Source organism: Culex quinquefasciatus, chromosome 2 (assembly GCF_015732765.1).
Source record: "Culex quinquefasciatus strain JHB chromosome 2, VPISU_Cqui_1.0_pri_paternal, whole genome shotgun sequence".
Classification (NCBI taxonomy): Eukaryota; Metazoa; Arthropoda; class Insecta; order Diptera; family Culicidae; genus Culex; species Culex quinquefasciatus.
Genome location: NC_051862.1, coordinates 218,573,043 through 218,592,010, shown reverse-complemented (window position 1 = coordinate 218,592,010; position 18,968 = coordinate 218,573,043). Strand labels below are relative to the sequence as shown.

At 32.3% G+C, this 18,968-nt stretch overlaps 1 protein-coding gene across 6 annotated transcripts in view; it reads right to left on the bottom strand.

Annotated features, from left to right (window-relative positions):
• The window catches only part of LOC6032123 (ankyrin repeat domain-containing protein 29), a 366,194-nt gene that overhangs the window by 317,404 nt on the left and 29,822 nt on the right, over positions 1–18,968 (bottom strand). For all 6 annotated transcript variants that reach the window (XM_038253623.1, XM_038253621.1, XM_038253618.1 and 3 more), the window contains exon 3: positions 14,287–14,397. In XM_038253623.1, the coding sequence (XP_038109551.1) occupies positions 14,287–14,397 (111 nt within the window). The remainder of the gene's footprint in view (positions 1–14,286; positions 14,398–18,968) is intronic.

The window sequence follows — 18,968 nt, the reverse complement described above, 5'->3', positions numbered from 1 at the left end:
CGGAACTAATGATAAAAGTTTATAAATTCAACATTTTTTCATGAAATGATTATTATGTGTTTCTTAAGCAAATATACAGTATGTAAAAAAAGTATTTACACCCCTTGGGCACTATGCACATTTTGTGATGAAACATGTAAAAAATTTAAAGTTCGACAGGAACCTAGTGAAGCGTGCGGCCGGTCCAAGGCACTGGATAAGGCGAGGGTCGCTTCACTAGTACTACGTTTTGTTCAGAAACTCATGCCAAACATTTTGCTCTAAAAAGCTCATGAAAAGATGATTTCTATAAAAAGTTATATAATAAATACTATTACGAAAATAAAAAAGGTGCAAAAAAAGTTTGTACACCTTTCGAAAAATTAACATAAATAATGTTATTTGTTGACAAATCACCATAAATCCAGTCTCCCAACTCCAAATAGGCATCTTTGACTGATTAAAAAAATAATTTGGATTGAATATAAAGTTTACTTACTACTTAGTATAAAAGTATATATAACTCTGGAAATTTTATATAAAACTTATCTAAACTTAATTTTGCAAACTTTTAATTCAACTAAATGTCAATATATTACCATAGAATTGCTAAATAAACATTTTGGAGTGGGTATAACACCGTTTTGGGGGTATTTGTATCAATAGAATAGATTTTTCGTTGGAATTTCGTACCAACCCGGAATTACGTCGTAGGAAAATCCGCCGGCATCCGAACCGGTCCTCGATTCACAAGTCAACCTATGTGGAATCGGAAAGGGCATAAAATTTCCGATCTTTTGATACCCATACATTTCGGTTTTCTTTAAAACCTACGTTTTTAAATACCTGGGCAAAAAGAAAGTTTGATCCACGAGAACAAAAATTATGAAAGTCCATACATTTTTGGCAGGTTGCTCAAACGAAACCATAACAACGTTTTTGCTTAGGTATTAAAAAAACGTGGGTTTTATAGAAAACCTGGATGTATGGGTATCAAAAGATCGGAAATTTTATGCCCTTTCTGATGCTACATAGATTGACTTGTGAATTGTGGACCGGTTCAGATGCCGGCGGATTTTCCGACGACGTAATTCCGGGTTGGTACGAAATTCCAACGAAAAATCTATTCTATTGATACAAATACCCCCAAAACGGTGTTATACCCACTCCAAAATTTTTATTTAGCAATTCTATGGTAATATATTGATATTCATTTGAATTAAAAGTTTGCAAAATTAAGTTTAGATAAGTTTTATATAGAATTTCCAGAGTTATATAAACTTTTATACTAAGTAGTTAATAAACTTTATATTCAATCCAAATTATTTTTTTAATCAGTCAAGGATGCCTATTTTGAGTTGGGACACTGGATTTATGGTGATTTGTCAACAAATAACATTTTTTTATGTTAATTTTTCGAAAGGTGTACAAACTTTTTTTGCACCTTTTTTATTTTCGTAATAGTATTTATTATATAACTTTTTATAGAAATCATTTTTTCATGAGCTTTTTAAAGCAAAATGTTTGGCATGAGTTTCTGAACAAAACGTAGTACTAGGTTCCTGTCAAACTTTAAATTTTTTATATGTTTCATCACAAAATGTGCATAGTGCCCAAGGGGTGTAAATACTTTTTTTACATACTGTATAAACTAGTTTAACCTATAAGATTCATATTTCTATATTTTAATTTAGAGAAACAATGTCTACTCTCAAAAATAAGCATAATTGATTTATTTTTATTTTGTTTAGTTTAAAATTTTATTGTAATTGTTTTTGTGGATTGCAAATAATACCTTGATACCGTGCTATTTAAAAAGGCATGATAAAATTAATTGCAACGAACTTTGGATTCAAATCTTCTACAGTAACACATTTTGCGTTGTTTTGCACCCTTTTTCAAATATATTACAAAACATTTAAAAAGGAGTTTAAATACACACAAAATTTTAAAGTTGTTGTGAATATATAATGAATAGTGTTTAATTCGTTATTTTTCAATTTTCTTAAAACTTTCGAAATTTATATAAAAAAATGCTTCCTGATTATTTGACTCACTTTTTAGACATTTTTTTCATAATTTAAAATTATTTGCAGCGATAATTATTTTTAGTCTTATTAATTAGCGGTTTTAAGTTTTTTTTTTTTCGAAAAAAAACTTTGTCACTGAAAAGTTGTTCTCAAAAAAATACATTATTCATTGTTTACCCATTAATTTAAAAGAAATCACCCTTTTCACAATTTTGCGAACTTTTGCCAAAATCGTTTTGTTAGCATAACTTTTGAAGTACTTAGGCCGATGCAAATATTTAAAAAAGTTTTTGTCCCTCGGCCCTGGCCGAGGTCAAGGGGGGGGCAAAAAAATAAAAAAATTTAAAAATTCAAATAATAAGCCATAGTCTTCACATTTAAATGAAAAAAGTGTTTTAAAATGCATTTTACACTAGTTCAGTTGTTTTGCAATCATTAGTTTTCAAAAAATCTAAGATCTGACAAAATCAAAAATTGTATCGAAAAAAAAGATTTTGCATCGAAAATTTTCAAAAAACCTTAAGATTTTTTAATAAACCCAAACATGCTAAAAATGATTTTAAACGCAGGAGAATGTATTTTAATTTGATTTCAGCTGGTTGCACTTGAATTTTCATTGAAATTTTGAAGTTTATTGTAAAAATATTTTTTTTGCCCCCTGATTTTTCGGGACAATTTTGAAGGGGGGGGTGACAAAAACTTTTAAAAATATTTGTACCAGCCTTAACAAAACATCACGTAGAGGACCCCAAGACGGATCGAACGAGGACACGATTGACAAAATCCGTTCAGCCAGTCCGGTTTGCTAAGAATTTAATTCTGAGTCGATATGTGTACGTGAAGGTGGGTCTAGGACGTCAAGATAAAAAGTTTAGTTTTCGAGTGATTTTATAGCCTTTCCTCAGTAAGGTGAGGATGGCAAAACAACTTAATGTTCTTAATAAAATTTGTGTTATAATATGTAAAAAGAATGATCTAAAGTTTTTTTTTAGAAAAATCAGACACTCAATTAATTTATTGAACGTTTCATGAACAGCCTTAAGTACTGGCCATAGAAGTATTTTGAAAAGCCGTCGCGGGCCGGATTTGATGGCTTCAGGGGTCGGACGTTGGGCTGACCTGCTTCAAACAAAACACGAATCAATTAATGTCAGGGTACAAAAAAAATCCTCCAAACCAGCATCAAAATAAACTGAAAGTCTTCAATAACCTAATAACAATTGGACCCCTAAATTGAGCATAAATTGCTGATATCATTGTTCACAATTTGTTTGTTAAACCACATAGGGTTTAAAATTGATTTCAAAATCCATTTAAAAAAATAACTTCAAGACTTTTCTAGACAGAAAGGTTTAATTGACAGCTTGGCGAGCAAGTGGTCTATAGTTTACCAGAGCGTGAAAGTTGACTTGTATTTTTTTTTGCATTAGAATTTAAAAAAAAATGATCTGAAATGGGTTTTGAGCTCCTAACATCATGATTCGAATTCCCGGACGCTTCGAAACTCGGACACTTCATCTTGTTTTATCAATTATTTGGATATAAGTTCGCATTATGAATGTCAAAACTGTGTTATTTGATGAATTCCAACATCAACTTTCATTTAAAGTTTGTTTGAACGCTGTAGTTTATGCCAAAACAATTAAATACAATAAAATTATAAGTTTATTAAAAATGCGAAACATTTCACTTGAAATATTTCATAGGCGTTCGAAACACCGGGAAGGCAAAGCAGAAATTTATGGTTTCGATTTCCTTAAATTCTAGCATTTTTTTATGTAAACTATCGATTGTTTTAATGTTAACAGCTTATTTGAGACCTAAAGAATGCCATTCACTAACATTTCAGTCCAAATTTGTGCGATTCATAAGTAAAATCGAGTGTCCGGAATTCGAAGCAAAAGTGTCCGGATTTCGAATCAGTTTCTATCAGTGTCTGGGATTCGAAGAACAACAAGTCATTTTAATTTTAAAATTCTGATGAAAAATTGTTAGAAAAGACATATTATGCATGCATTTTCTTGAAACTGACTGTTTATACTTCATCCTAATGATCGACATTTCCAACTAAATACATGATTTTTTGCCAGCTCCAACAAAAATGATATGCTACTAAGTGTCCGGATTTCGAATCATGACGTTACATCATCCAGAAAATGTATTTTGAATTTAAAGACGCTTTGAGTCTTGAATTTAATTTTTGTCTTTTCCACGGTTCAATAATTTCAAATTTATTATTCACAACCCGATACATGTAAATAACAACTTAATTAATCGTGCAGAAACACTTCAGAAAGGAAAAGAATCCGCCCCATTGTCAAACAAACATCCTCGGGGAGTCCAATGCAAACACTTTCTTCCCTTAGGCCCAAACATGTTGTTTGAGAACGTCCTTTCACACACACATTAGCCTAGTAACCTTTCATGCAGCTCCGTAAGAAAATTCGATTGCAAATGATATTGTTTAGCAGCATGTTTTAGAAAATTTGTGGCGGGACGGGGGGTGGAAACTATGGGGTTGGGGAGACTACCAAACAAAGTGAATCCACAATGAAATTGAAATGTCGTTACCAGCACCACCATCAGACCGACTAGCACAGCTCTGAGAATACAGAATTTTCCCATCAAAAACCCACATTATTTCGAAATGGAACTTGGGGGAGGGGGTTTAGGGACAAAGAAAGCACTTTCCAGCACCACTCTCCGTCTCTCTCTCTCAGTCTGGTTATAGGCTAAACACTATACTCTCTGACTAGTGCAGTTGAAGGGACACATTGTATGGGGGAAATAGTTGAGTCTCCAGTTGGTTAACCAGATTGACCATCCGGACCGGTATCTGTTTCGTACAAACACACACACGTATAAACAGTCCCAACCGAAACCGAGACCTGGTGAATACAAAAACCACCCCCTGAAAACGCCCACCATCCCTCTCTTTGCAAAGTCGGTGATAGATCGAAAATAATGCACTTTGCTGACCAGCACACCTGAGTTTCCATATCAAAAGCCAACCTGCAGCAGCAGAGGTCGTCATCGATAGCAGGCACAGTCATCACAATCATCATCGTCAGTGGACAGGACACGACCACACAGTCCATTGAGCAGGGACAAACAGACTAAACAATGGAACTCGATTTTCAAGTAAATTAATAATAAATGCTTCGATAAATACACCGTTCGCAATCGGACGGCGAACGGCGACCGACTTCTCACGGCAATCGACAGGACATTTTCCGGGGAAAAGCAAAGTCCTGTCTCCAAAGGACCAGCACATAATAATAGTGCAAATAGAGGCTTCGAATGCAAAATCAGTTGACCGTTCAATCGACGCAGCATTCACAAACCGACTTGCTAATATCATCCACATACCGGACAAATCCTGCATTATTAGCATGTCCATCAACTGTCAATCCAAACTATCCCAACCCCCCTCCGATTCTCCGCAGGATGTGACCCAAGACACGCACCCCACGCTCCCCTAGAGTCCCAAAGTGGAAAAGTTGCCTCCAACCGAGCATGAATTTTTGTTCATTTAAATTACAAATCCGAAAAACTATTAATATTTCCTTCTACACAGCATCCCACCCTGAGGGGGAGTGCGACCACATTTTGGCCTGGGTGGACATTGCCACAAAATAGGGGGAGAACGCTTGTGGGGGGAGGGGCCGTGCAAAACCGCAAAGAGTTAAATTGGCAAAAACAAATTGCTTTTCCCAGTTGTTGCTGCACGGGAGCCAACTTTTTCCCGACCGGCAGTGTTACAGAAATATATATATATATATATATGTTGCACCCGAAACCACAGTTTCAGTTTTATTTCACTGCTGGGCGTCGTTTGCTAGCAAGGGTTAGAAGGGGCCGGTTCCCTAACACGGACTTCAACATTGAGGTACCCCCCTGAGGAACGATTGGTCACTGAAGGTGAAATTATTGTGGTAAGTACAATTCTGTCAATCTGTCAAATTTCCAAGATCAACTTTTCAAAACGTCGTATAACTTTAAAAAAATGCTGATTCTTAATACTTATTGTCACTTTTCTTTGTAGAACCACCCTGTTGAAACATCAGATTGGTTGCATAACATAACAACATGCACAAATAGTTAACTAATTTCAACTTTTGAAATACCTTCTCATTAGACTGCTGCTGACTACATTTTTCCACACAAATCAATTTAAAGTGCACGCAAGTATTTCAAGCTCTCTCATTTTCCTTCAAACTTTGTCCTTCCAAACTGCACTACTTGCAAAGCCAATCGACTCTCTTTTATACCTTTTTTCTTGTTCGATTTCCAGTGGCGCGAAAACTCTCTTTTTTCAAGTGCTGCAACTGTTGCCTACATCGGGGGAATTTCCCTCCCGCTTTGATTTGCCGCACACCATTTAGCGCAGCACCGGAAAAGCGCGCTAATTATGGTTGCAATGTTGGCGAGGGAATATTTTTGAAAATTGAATTAATTATCAAAATAACTAGCGCCTGGTAGCGAGTTTTGGCATGCCAAGCAAACATTTGTATGGTGATCAGGGATGGAATAATCGCAAAAAAATCATTTTCGCTTGCGAACTTTTTTCATCCGCGAAAGAGAGAGGAGGCAAATCACGCAAAAGAAAATCGCTGCCGAACCTCTCCAAGAAAATCAATCTACTGATGATTTTTTGTGAATTTCCTTGTCAGCACCACTTAAAAATATTTATTTCACTTTGTTTACACATATTGCCCATCTACAAAATGAGACAGGTCATTTTTCGACGTGTGACGTTACACTTGCAAGTGCAGTAGTGAAAAAGATGTTCCGCCGAATAATCATGATGATGATTTTTTTAGATTCCTTATACCGATTTTTCGTGCGCGAGAGAGGAGAGCCATGCTCCCTACGGATTTTTTCTCTTGATGATCTCCCAATGATTTTCTTTTGATGATGATTATTCCATCGCTGATGGTGATACACCGGTGTGACGCGAGATGAGCTGCGGAAGCGAGATGAAGTTTGTTGTTTTGGGTACTGAATTAAATCTACCTCTCAATTAGACTAGTGTTTTGGAATATTATACCGGTGAGCAGAGGACCGAGTTGGGTAGCACAAAGCGGAAACTTTGAGACCACGCGGAAATGGTTTCGAATTGTTTGGTGGAATTATTGCTGATTCAGATGAATTTTAATTTGTTGATTTGGTTAGCTAGAATAAATATAATGTTTACAAAACTATATTCAAAACCTTACTAAATAAACCGTCTCGTAACGAGGCGGTTTAAAAGTTTAACATTTGAAGGAAAATTTTTTTTTTTGTTTTAGGTACTCGGTAAAACACGTCCTTTTAATTTGTAACTTTTTAAGTAAAACACATAAATCATCACTTCAGATTCAAAATAATTATAGAATTGATTTAATCTTAAAATGATATAATAATTTTTGGTTTGAATGATTTTTTTTCTCAGTATTCGTCGTTTAATTAATACATTTCCAAGATCTTTAACTATTTTTTTCATTATTTTCAAAAATAACAAAATTATAAATAAAATCGAATGTTGGAAAACGCGTGGAGCTCATAAAATAAAATAAAATAATTTTGCTAATTGTTAAGTAACATACAACTTTTTTCTCTTTCGAATTTATTCGAGAGATTTAAGTTTGTATTTTTTATTTGTGTCAAAAGAAACAATTTTGCATCTTTAGTGTTTTCATAAAAGACTCCTTACAATTTTCAGCAATTATCACTAAAAATGACAGAAATGATCAAAAATCTGTATCTTAAGAACGGAGTTTCTGACCAATTTCGTGTCTTCGGCAAAATAGTACACAGTAAAAAAATGGTAATATTACATCCGGGAAGGAATACATCTTTAAAGTCAGAAAAAAATGTGTAACTTTATCTCTGAAAATGAGTAATTTTACAGCTTTTCAGGTGTAATGTCACTTTTTCAGTCTAAATTGACACCTTCCAAATAAACACAATTTTTTACCGTGATTATAATCAGGACTATTCATAAAAATTTGAAAGAACGAAAAAATGTTCCAGATTTTTCAATTCCACTTTTTGATTATTTTTGAGAAAAATGCTTCTTTTGCGCTAGAGTTTAAGGTGGCGCAAAATTTTATAACAGAACTAGTATTTTTCGATAAAAAAAGAATTTTGGGAAATAATCTAAAATTATGTCAAATAAAATTAAAAAATATTTTTTGGATGCAAAATCCAAGTAACGATCGAGAAGGACTACAAATGTTTTGATAAAGTGCACAGTTTTCAAGTTGTAGGCATATTCAAGTATTTTTTTTAAGTAAAACGATCAGCTATTGCAACTTAAAAATACTTTAAAAATGCCAAAAAAATGTTTCGAAAAACTAAGAAAAGTTCTAACAATTTTCCTTTTTTGACATTGTTTGACCGCTAGTTGCTAAGGACAACCTCTTAAAATTTAAAATTTGTGAAAAATGAGTTGTTGTTTTTTTTCAGTGTCTACTAATCAGTCTTCATTTGTCCTCTCGCGTTAACTAGCAAACTATTAGTTCAATGTTAAAAAAACGGTTTATATCAAAATTTCTTCACTTCACTCAACTGGCAGTCGCATGATTGTGATGCTTGGCGGCATGAAAGTATATCAGAATCTGCATGAAATCTGTCCTCATGCATTTTTTGCGATATAGGAGTATGACATTTTTGCCCGTTACCGACAATTATCGTCATTACCGACGGCTTTTTGGTTGTATTTCACAAAAAAAAACACTTAGCAGAACGAGGATTGAACCACCAACTTCTTGGTTACTGATCCGACACACTACCACCGCGCCATGGGCGCTTGATCAAAAGTGAGTGAAAGAGCACCAACATATGCTTCTCTTTAGAGTGTTGCTCGGGGACGGGCCAGCATTATATGTATTGGTGAGAACTGCAGATCGCTGAAATTTTTAGAAACGGGCAAAAATGATCTACGGGCTTGCTGCATAAAATGTTATAAAATGTGACATTTTTTGCAGCAAATCCAATGTCGCAGATTTTGAGATATATTTTTCCTTTGGGTGTTCATTTAAAGAAAACGAGGAAGCGTAACTTCATAAAGATTTAAAAGAACAAAATTCAAAAATCAGGTATATTCGATTTTTCCTAAAATTTGTTTTATTTTTTTTTTCAAATTTTGATTTCGTGCCACCCTTAACTTTTGCGCAAAAAATGTATTTTTTAGTCTCGTGAAAAATCATCGATTTAAAAAAAATCCTAAAATTTATAAAAAAAAATATTTTTTTAATTAAAATTTTAGTAATAAACAATCTATTAAAACAATCAGCAAATTACTTTTTCGTCCAAACGTCAGTTTGAAAAAATACGTTACATTTTTGCGTTAAAATAAAACAAAACTAATTAAACACCGAATTTTGCTGAATTGCCGAAATAACATGACAGATTTGTAACTATCAAAGCAATTTTACACTCAAGGGAAGGGTTTTTGATCTTATAATGATTACACCGACCAACAAAATTTCTGCGAAGTCACAACTCGAGGGAAAGCATGAAATTTGGGGTCCCCAGAAACACGTGCACTTTAAATTTTTCAAAAATACTCCCACATATTGCATGCAATTTTTGCTTGTATGCAACAGCGACTAACCACCATTCGGCTCTGCCTACATATTTTTGAAAAATTCAAAGAGCACGTGTTTTTGGGGACCCCAAACTTCACGCTTAAAAATAAAAAAATAAAAAAAAATTAGATCAGTGTTATCTAAACGGAATTTTATACTTGAATGAGTTTTCTATCAGCCCATCAATCAATAAAATTTAATTTGTTAAATTTTTTTCATTTTTCATATTATAACACGAGAAAATCAATCATTACAACGTTTTCTATTCACTAATCCAGTCAAAAACAGAGACAATCAAACCATATCTAAATATCAAAACCCATCGCCCACATAGATTAGTCAATGTACCACCATCAGTCTGTCATTTTTTTTTTCCAGAAAAAAAATGTATTTATCCTGACGTGTGTTCACCCCCGCCCACTCCCAATCAAATATGGATACAGCTTCACAGTCACACACTCACTCACACAAGCTCAAAATTCCCAACAACCCCAAAATGTTAAATGTGTGTAACCAACCAATCTATGAATTTTGACGCAAAAACGTTTCATCATAAATTTCACATTTCACAATCGTGTGCTGGCTGGTGCGCTTGTTGGTGTGACAGCGTGCAAAACATGGACTGACTAAAACAAAACCTCGACCGAAATTAGAATTTCGCAAAACCACATTCCATCCACCCCCACCCTCCCCCCTCGATCCAACGCCCTTCAACCATTCATCCAATTCCATTTGCAACCAAATTGAAGGGTCACATCCCACGTCGTCGTAATTCCACTAATGATTATAAATATATACCGGCTCGAAGGCCACACACACACACACAGACAACTCACGCCGTAGCAACAATATCAACAACAGGCAGCGGCGGTGGTCGCGGTTTTAACGTCAATTTCTAAAATGAAACATTTCACACGTGTGTGACATTCGCGCGATTTCCATGTGTAGTACAGAGCAAAATGGGGCGTTTCCCCTTCCCGCTTTGCATTAGGGAAATTGATTGATAATCACCCACGTGGGGGCCGCACCAGCCCCTTTTCCCCACCCAAAGGCTAGTCAGTCAGAAAAATGTGGAAGGTGTAGCGCGGGAAAAAGTGGTAGAAAATGCTGGAATTTCAATGGTTGATATTATTCGGAAGAAGTTTTGAGTTTATAAATTAATTTAGGGTTTTTTTTAACATTTGTTCATCCTTCATCAAATCCCAAATAATTCCAAAAAAAATATTCAGTTCTGTTTTTAAACGACTGAGAAATACACTGTCGAATATAATGTGCACTTAATTACATTTAAAAAAATCACTGAAAAATGTTACTCAATTAAATGAATATAACTTCAAAAAGCAATTTTCTGGCAACTCTTATAGGATGTATCGAAACGAACTAAAAAATCATCAAGGTTTTCCAATCAGGATGCGAATTGAAAGAAAAAAACTACAGTCCAGACACGATTATCCGATGTTTCGATTATCCGAAGTTCATAAAATCATAAAATCATAAAATCATAAAATCATAAAATCATAAAATCATAAAATCATAAAATCATAAAATCATAAATTCATAAAATCATAAAATCATAAAATCATAAAATCATAAAATCATAAAATCATAAAATCATAAAATCATAAAATCATAAAATCATAAAATCATAAAATCATAAAATCATAAAATCATAAAATCATATTTCATAAAATCATAAAATCATAAAATCATAAAATCATAAAATCATAAAATCATAAAATCATAAAATCAAAAAATCAAAAAATCATAAAATCATAAAATCATAAAATCATAAAATCAAAAAATCAAAAAATCATAAAATCATAAAATCATAAAATCATAAAATCATAAAATCATAAAATCATAAAATCATAAAATCATAAAATCATAAAATCATAAAATCATAAAATCATAAAATCATAAAATCATAAAATCATAAAATCATAAAATCATAAAATCATAAAATCATAAAATCATAAAATCATAAAATCATAAAATCATAAAATCATAAAATCATAAAATCATAAAATCATAAAATCATAAAATCATAAAATCATAAAATCATAAAATCATAAAATCATAAAATCATAAAATCATAAAATCATAAAATCATAAAATCATAAAATCATAAAATCATAAAATCATAAAATCATAAAATCATAAAATCATAAAATCATAAAATCATAAAATCATAAAATCATAAAATCATAAAATCATAAAATCATAAAATCATAAAATCATAAAATCATAAAATCATAAAATCATAAAATCATAAAATCATAAAATCATAAAATCATAAAATCATAAAATCAAAAAATCAAAAAATCAAAAAATCAAAAAATCATAAAATCATAAAATCATAAAATCATAAAATCATAAAATCATAAAATCATAAAATCATAAAATCATAAAATCATAAAATCATAAAATCATAAAATCATAAAATCATAAAATCATGAAATCATAAAATCATAAAATCATAAAATCATAAAATCATAAAATCATAAAATCATAAAATCATAAAATCATAAAATCATAAAATCATAAAATCATAAAATCATAAAATCATAAAATCATAAAATCATAAAATCATAAAATCATAAAATCATAAAATCATAAAATCATAAAATCATAAAATCATAAAATCATAAAATCATAAAATCATAAAATCATAAAATCATAAAATCATAAAATCATAAAATCATAAAATCATAAAATCATAAAATCATAAAATCATAAAATCATAAAATCATAAAATCATAAAATCATCAAATCATTAAATCATAAAATCATAAAATCATTAAAATCAGTGTTTTTCTGTAGTTTTTTAGTGACAAACTATAGTTGGACGAAACTTGCCCAAATGTTTTTTTCTATGTGATTTTTTTAATATTTAAAAATTATGGTTGATGGTCAACTTGGGCACTTTGTTTTTGATGCCGAAAATGGAAGTTTTTTTATAAAACAAATTAAGACGGCTATAACTTAGGTCACTTTATCAAAAAAAGTTCTTTTCGATTGCAAATTCGATTTCACATTTTTAATTATCAAAAAAGTGCCGCAAATAATTTTTGCCCTCACTGAGCCATATCTTAAAACAGGGGTGAACAAAGTATGGCCCGAGGTGATTTTTTGTTGCTCGTGGATCCGTTTTGAATGATTATGGAAACTGGCCCTTTGACGCATCTTGTTAGTGATTTTATAATTCTTAAAAATATGGATTAAATTTATGCTTTTTATTTATGAGCATAAGCAGTTGCTACTCTGTTATTGACCAGGACCTCCAGAAGTTACATCCATGAGCCGTGGTAGATGAGTGGGAGCTATCTTTCCTCGCTTCACAACTTCTCAAAGGCCCCTATCATGCTGATCAATAACGGCGCCGGCCAGGACCAGTGGTAGGGTCACGGGGAAGTGGATGGATAAAATAATTGATTGTTTAAAAAGTTTTTTTTGTAATTTATGCTTTTACTTTATGAACCTTTTTAGTGATTTTTCCATACTGTGATCCCGATTATATGAAACAAATATTGTGTTGAAGAATCTATCTTGTTGAAATAATGTAGGTTACACTACATGTGATTTAAATGAGTGATTTTTGACAAAATTTTCATCATTTTTATTTTATTTAATTTTTTTTTTTTTTTTTTAAATGAGTTAAGCAGAAAACTGTGGATATAGGTAAATTTAGGTATATAATAAATATCTGGTACTCAAACTGATTTTGCACTTAGAGCCTTCCATCTCAAAAAGTGTGGGTTACGATTCTGAATACGTAATATCTGATTTAGGCAAGATAACATTCATTGAAAATTGGAGAATTATAAAAAAAAATTTAAGCAACAATTAATCATTAAATTTGCACATTATTTAAAAATAAATTTACGTGCATTCACAAAGTTTGTGTAATCCATTCTGAAATAAATTTCAAAATTATTAAAAAATAAAAAAAAGCAATTAAAAAACAAGTGCATTCAACTAAATACCCTTCAATTTTCATTTTATTTGTGAGATCACGATTGTATTTAGTCAAAAATATTGTATTGATTTCAATGATTGTTGAATCATGTAAGTTGAAATGAAAAATTTTATTTGTGTTGCATTTTTTTTTTTTTTTGATTTTCCGATTTTAATAAAATTTAAACAATTGGTTGAAAGTTTTTTGTACAAAAATATTTGATTTTTTTACGAAAATGCTCTAAAAATAACTGAAATTGAAAAAGAACTTCAACCGACAGATCATTTTTCAGATTTAAAGATTGAAATTTTTTAATTTTTCTCGTTTGGCCATGTTTGCTCATGTGAGGTTTTTTGTTTTGTTTTTTTAGATTGATTTTTTTTATTTTCTTCTTATTTGGCCAGCAAGCTCATGTGTGCTTCAAATTTGGCCCGCCATTCAAAAACTTTGAGTACCCCTGTCTTAAAAGATGGCATTTTTTGTCATCTAAAACAAATCTATAAATAAATAAAAGTGTTTTGGGTAACTTTCTTTTTAGTGCCAAAGTTAATTAAAATTCAAATATATTAAGTCAAATATAAAAAAAATACAATACAATCCATTTCCGGAATTCGGAAATTTGCTACCATTCTCGATAAGGTTGCAAATCGGTGTTTTAAAAAATATTTGGTTATTTCACCAAATTCAAAAACATTTAAGTTGCATTTTGGAAACCACCTTTCATCAAAAAATAATAGGAGCCACTCACCTCATCCCGGCAGTCGACGTGCACCTTGCCGCTGTCCAGCACTCGTTTTAGCAACATTTCGTCTCCGCGTAAGGCAGCCAAGTGTAGCTGTACATCCGATAGGGTTTCTTTCTGCAATGAGAATTTTAAAAAAAGAAGAGGAGGTGTGTGTACAAACAAATAGCTAAAGAAGTGGAATGAAAATGCATGAAAATCGAGTTTGGAGGAAAATTGCAATTAGGTCTTTCGCTCAACTTCGCGGGTTCTCCGCACACAAACCAGACGAAAAAAAGTGGAGGGAAAAAAGACGCAACCATTGTGACGATTAGATTGAATTGTAGATTGAATATAAATTACGAATTAAAAGCGAGGCGACCTTGTGTGAGTGTGTGTGTGTGTGTGGTGACGACGAACTCGATCAGGATAAGCAGCGCAGCCTTCTGAGGGGAAAAAAAACGTGTCAGGACAGTTTCCCACAACACTTGCGGAGCAGCAATTTCACAGGTGGCAGGCAGCTGAACTCGGTAATGTTGGGTAATTGAACTTGGTAATGGAGGTGGGAGCACTGGTTTAAGGAGGTTAACTGGGGTTAAGCTTACAGTTGATGGAATTGATTTTTTTTTTTTTGGTTCTCAGGGTTTGAAAAAAATCAAATCAATTTAAAATGTGACCTACTTTACCCAGCAAGCTTGAAGCAGCCTCGACATCCAAATTTCTGCATTAACATGAATTTTTAATCTTCATCGAGTAAATTCCAACTAATCACCCAAAATTCCAAATCCAATCATCACCAGACCCCGTCCAACCCTCTGCACTGGTGCAGTTCATTGTTCCACATCAGAAAATTGAAATTCACTCGCATCCGCCGCGTTCATCAACAGCAACGAATTTCACTTTTGCGCATCCCGGTCACATCAATCATTAGCTAATCCGCGGGCTCGTTGGTTGGCTTAAATCTCCTCCTGAGCTGGCTGACACATTCACCCGGGACGACGACGCGAATGAGCGCCGAGCACGTCAGGCTCATCGATCATCATCCCACCACAGTGGAGTGCAGCAGAGCGAGCGATTTTCCACAATCCCCACTCGCACATGTCATTTCTGGGAGGGAAAAGCTTCTGGAAAAAGGTTGCTTAATTTTCAATGAATATTAAATTCAGTTCATTTTACGTTTGGTCCTTTTCGAATGCTACTCTCGTTGTGTATATTTACGAAAAAAAAATATCAGACAGGAAATTCGCCAAAAATGTCGATTTTCGCTCGCTGAAAAAGTTATATTTACCATCAGTCGAGGCACTTCATCACAAAAAAAAATAAAACTTCAATGTTTGTTAGACGAGCAAAAAATTTACAAAAAAAAACTGTTGATTAAGATAACTCTGCTGATGCTGGCTGATTCCTGGCTTACAATGTTGCTCCCAATACTGGCTCGGCGGATGGCCTCGGTTGGCTGATCGAGTGTTTATGGAAGCGAAATGAACCGTGGCGGATATTAAGATTAATTACTTATCTCTTAATTTCCCAACCGGAGCTTCCTCTCCCTCGGAGAGGAGCGAGCGGAAACGAGCATCAGAACCAAGAACGTGAAAAAAGGTGAAAAAGCACCCGGGAAAATCGATGAGCATTTTCGCGAGGGAATGATTCGTGGAGGAACAAAAAGGGAGAAAGTAGACGGAAAATGTCATTTATTAATGGGCGGATGTGGAAAGATAAAAAGTGGTTATCGGGAGAGGGTTTTGTTTGGAGAATTCATTTTTGTTGATGCAATAAGCAATTTCATTGCAGATGACACAACGAAAAGGAAGGAAAATCAATCAAATTCAGAGTGCATTGGGTTGCATTTAATTTCCTTTGGCACTGATGTACAGTTTTGTACGATTTCATTATTCTAGCTTCTAGCTTACATTAAATTATAATTAATAATTGTTATAACCTATACCACAATAGAATGAGAAATTTTACACTTTACAGATGTGAACTAATTTGAACCTAATTAGAAATTTGCGTATTTCTTTGGTTTTTGTTAATTAAATTATTAAGCATTTGAAAATCATACAGACAAAAATTTAAAAAATTGTAAAAATTAAAGATTCGTAAATTTATCTAGAACCGACCTAAAATGTTTTCGTTTCAGATAGTCTTCAAGTCCTTAAGCAAACTAAAACTTGTTAAAATGAAAAACCAGTGAAAAATTTTGAATCAAATTTTTTTTAGATACGTGAAAAATACAGTCTGTAACTTTTCTCGAAGTTTGAATGTAAAGAATCGAGGTTGATTACAAAATCAACAGAAAATATTTTTTTGCGTTTTTTTTTTTTAAATTGATTGCAATAATGTCAAATTTAACACCTCAATTACTTTTTATCTGAAACCAGGAATTTGTTTTCTTATACATTATGTTTAATTAAATATAATGCCAAATAATAAAAAAAATGAATCTAAAATTTTTCTGTAAAAAAACGCTGAAAATACAAGCCATCGAGAAAATCTCGAAAAATAGGTAAAACCTCAATTATTCCATTGTAATCCTTTTTTACAAAATTTAATGTCTAAGAATCCGGCAATCCGATTTTTGCATTTTTTTATCAGGCTGAAACTTCATAAGTGCCTTCCATATGCCCGAAGAAGTCATTTTGCATTATCAGTGAGTCCATACCATTTTCCATACAAATTTGGCAGAAGTCCATACAATAAAGAAATGTAAAAATCTAAAAATCATTATCCTTTGAAGGAAATTTATGATAGAGTTGGTGTCTTCGACAAAGTTGATAAATTGTTTATTTTTTTTTTTCATTTTTTTTAAGTTTTTTTGCACTCTAATTTTTTGAGTAAATATTTAAAGGAGGGCGAAAAATATCTTCGAGAAATATTTGCAACGGCCTTATTTCTAAAAAAAACCTTATTTTCCTTTTTTCTATTATTTTGTTTTGTTTCAGGAGACATAAAATTCCATCTTTTCTAAAAAAATGCAAATCGTATTAAAAATCTTTTACCAACCCAAGTAACAAAAAAAAATACAGGAGTTCTACACGAACTCTTCAAGACAGCTACAGCATAGCGGTTTGCACCGCGGTATGATAAAACTCTCTTCAAGTGATTTTCTAACTCCTGAAGAAGTTTTGAAGAGAACGGTCAAACTGCTCTGCTGTAGCTATCTTGGAGAGCTCTTTGCTGCCTGGAAAGTTACGTTTTTATGAATAAAGATAAAAAAAACATTGATGATTTCAATTTTTTATCAAATTTGCAATCAAAATGTATTTTAATGAAATTTTGATAAGATTCACAATTTTCAGGTCACTTTTTTTTTAAAAGTTATAGTTTTTTTCAATTTTATCCGTTTATTTAAAATTATCCGTTTTGTAGTTTTAATAAGTCTTTTTCAAATGTTTGGCTAAATTTTTGAAATTCCAACCATTTTTTCTAGAAAGTCAAACTTATTATCTTTAATTTGCGCCAAAGACAGCTAAAATCAGTAAAAATGGCGAGGAGATATGATTTTTTTTAAAGTGGTTTTTGTGCAAATCGACGAAAATAACCATTTTTGGGACCACCCTAACACGGCGTAGGTCATCCTAATGGCCAAACAAAAAAAATGGGTAAATACTTGGACACTGGCCTATTTTAATTGTTTTACTTGATTTCGAAACTTTAAAATCTAACCCAACATTTGAAAATGAAAAAACCCCTTTCATGAAGGCTTGTTTGAATATAAAATTTCGAAATATTTGATTTTTTTTTGAGACCATCCATAAACCACGTGGACACTTTTTTGGAAATCTAAACTCCCCCACCTTCGTGGACATTTGTCCATACAAAAAAAAAAACTTTTTTGTATGGAGCGTGGACGATCTTCATAAACCCCCTCTCCCCCTCTCCCCTAAAGTGTCCACGTGGTTTATGGATGGTCCCTTTACAAAATACAGTCCAGACTCGATTATGTGAAGGCTTCGGAAAGTGATTTAGAACTTCTAAATGCCTTGAAAAATTAGTGATAGAATATTGGGAAAATGCATTAAGTAATTTTTAAGGCAATCAACCATTCGAATTTGACTAAATTAGGTTCGAAATATTCAAATTGTATGTTAAAATTGAGAAAACAATAAAACACAAAAATTTTTTTGAAAATATTTTCAGTTAAAAAAAATGCTTGCCTTTGCATTTCAATCAGCGTCGAGCGACTTAAATTTGGAATATAGTATCAATAGCTTGACAGAGAACTTAAATTTTTTTTTTTATGATTTATTTAAAGTAAAATTTATGCAAAATTTGTATGCAATACATGACACAACTTAATGATATTGCTCTACAAATGTGGCATTTGTAAAATTAAAATTTGGTCCGTCAGTCAAAAACTTCTAACACCGCTGATTTAAACCTCTCTTGCCTGATAAATCTTTTTTTAAATTAATTATGTATGTTCCAAAAACGAAAACATAACATTGCCTTACATGGTGATTAGTTATGGTTGAAAAAACGAAACGACTTTTATGCATTGCTTATTAGAAATGAGAACTATTATTCTATGATATTTTTCTCAGTATTTTGCTTGTTTTTTGAAAAAAATAAATTTATAATCACTAATTAATAAAAAAAATAAATTGGAAAAAAATCTAGCGTGTTAAATATTTGGAAGTTGTTTTAAATTTGCAATTATTTTCTCATAAATCCAGTCAACAGTTTTCTGTTAAATCAGCGATTTGCTG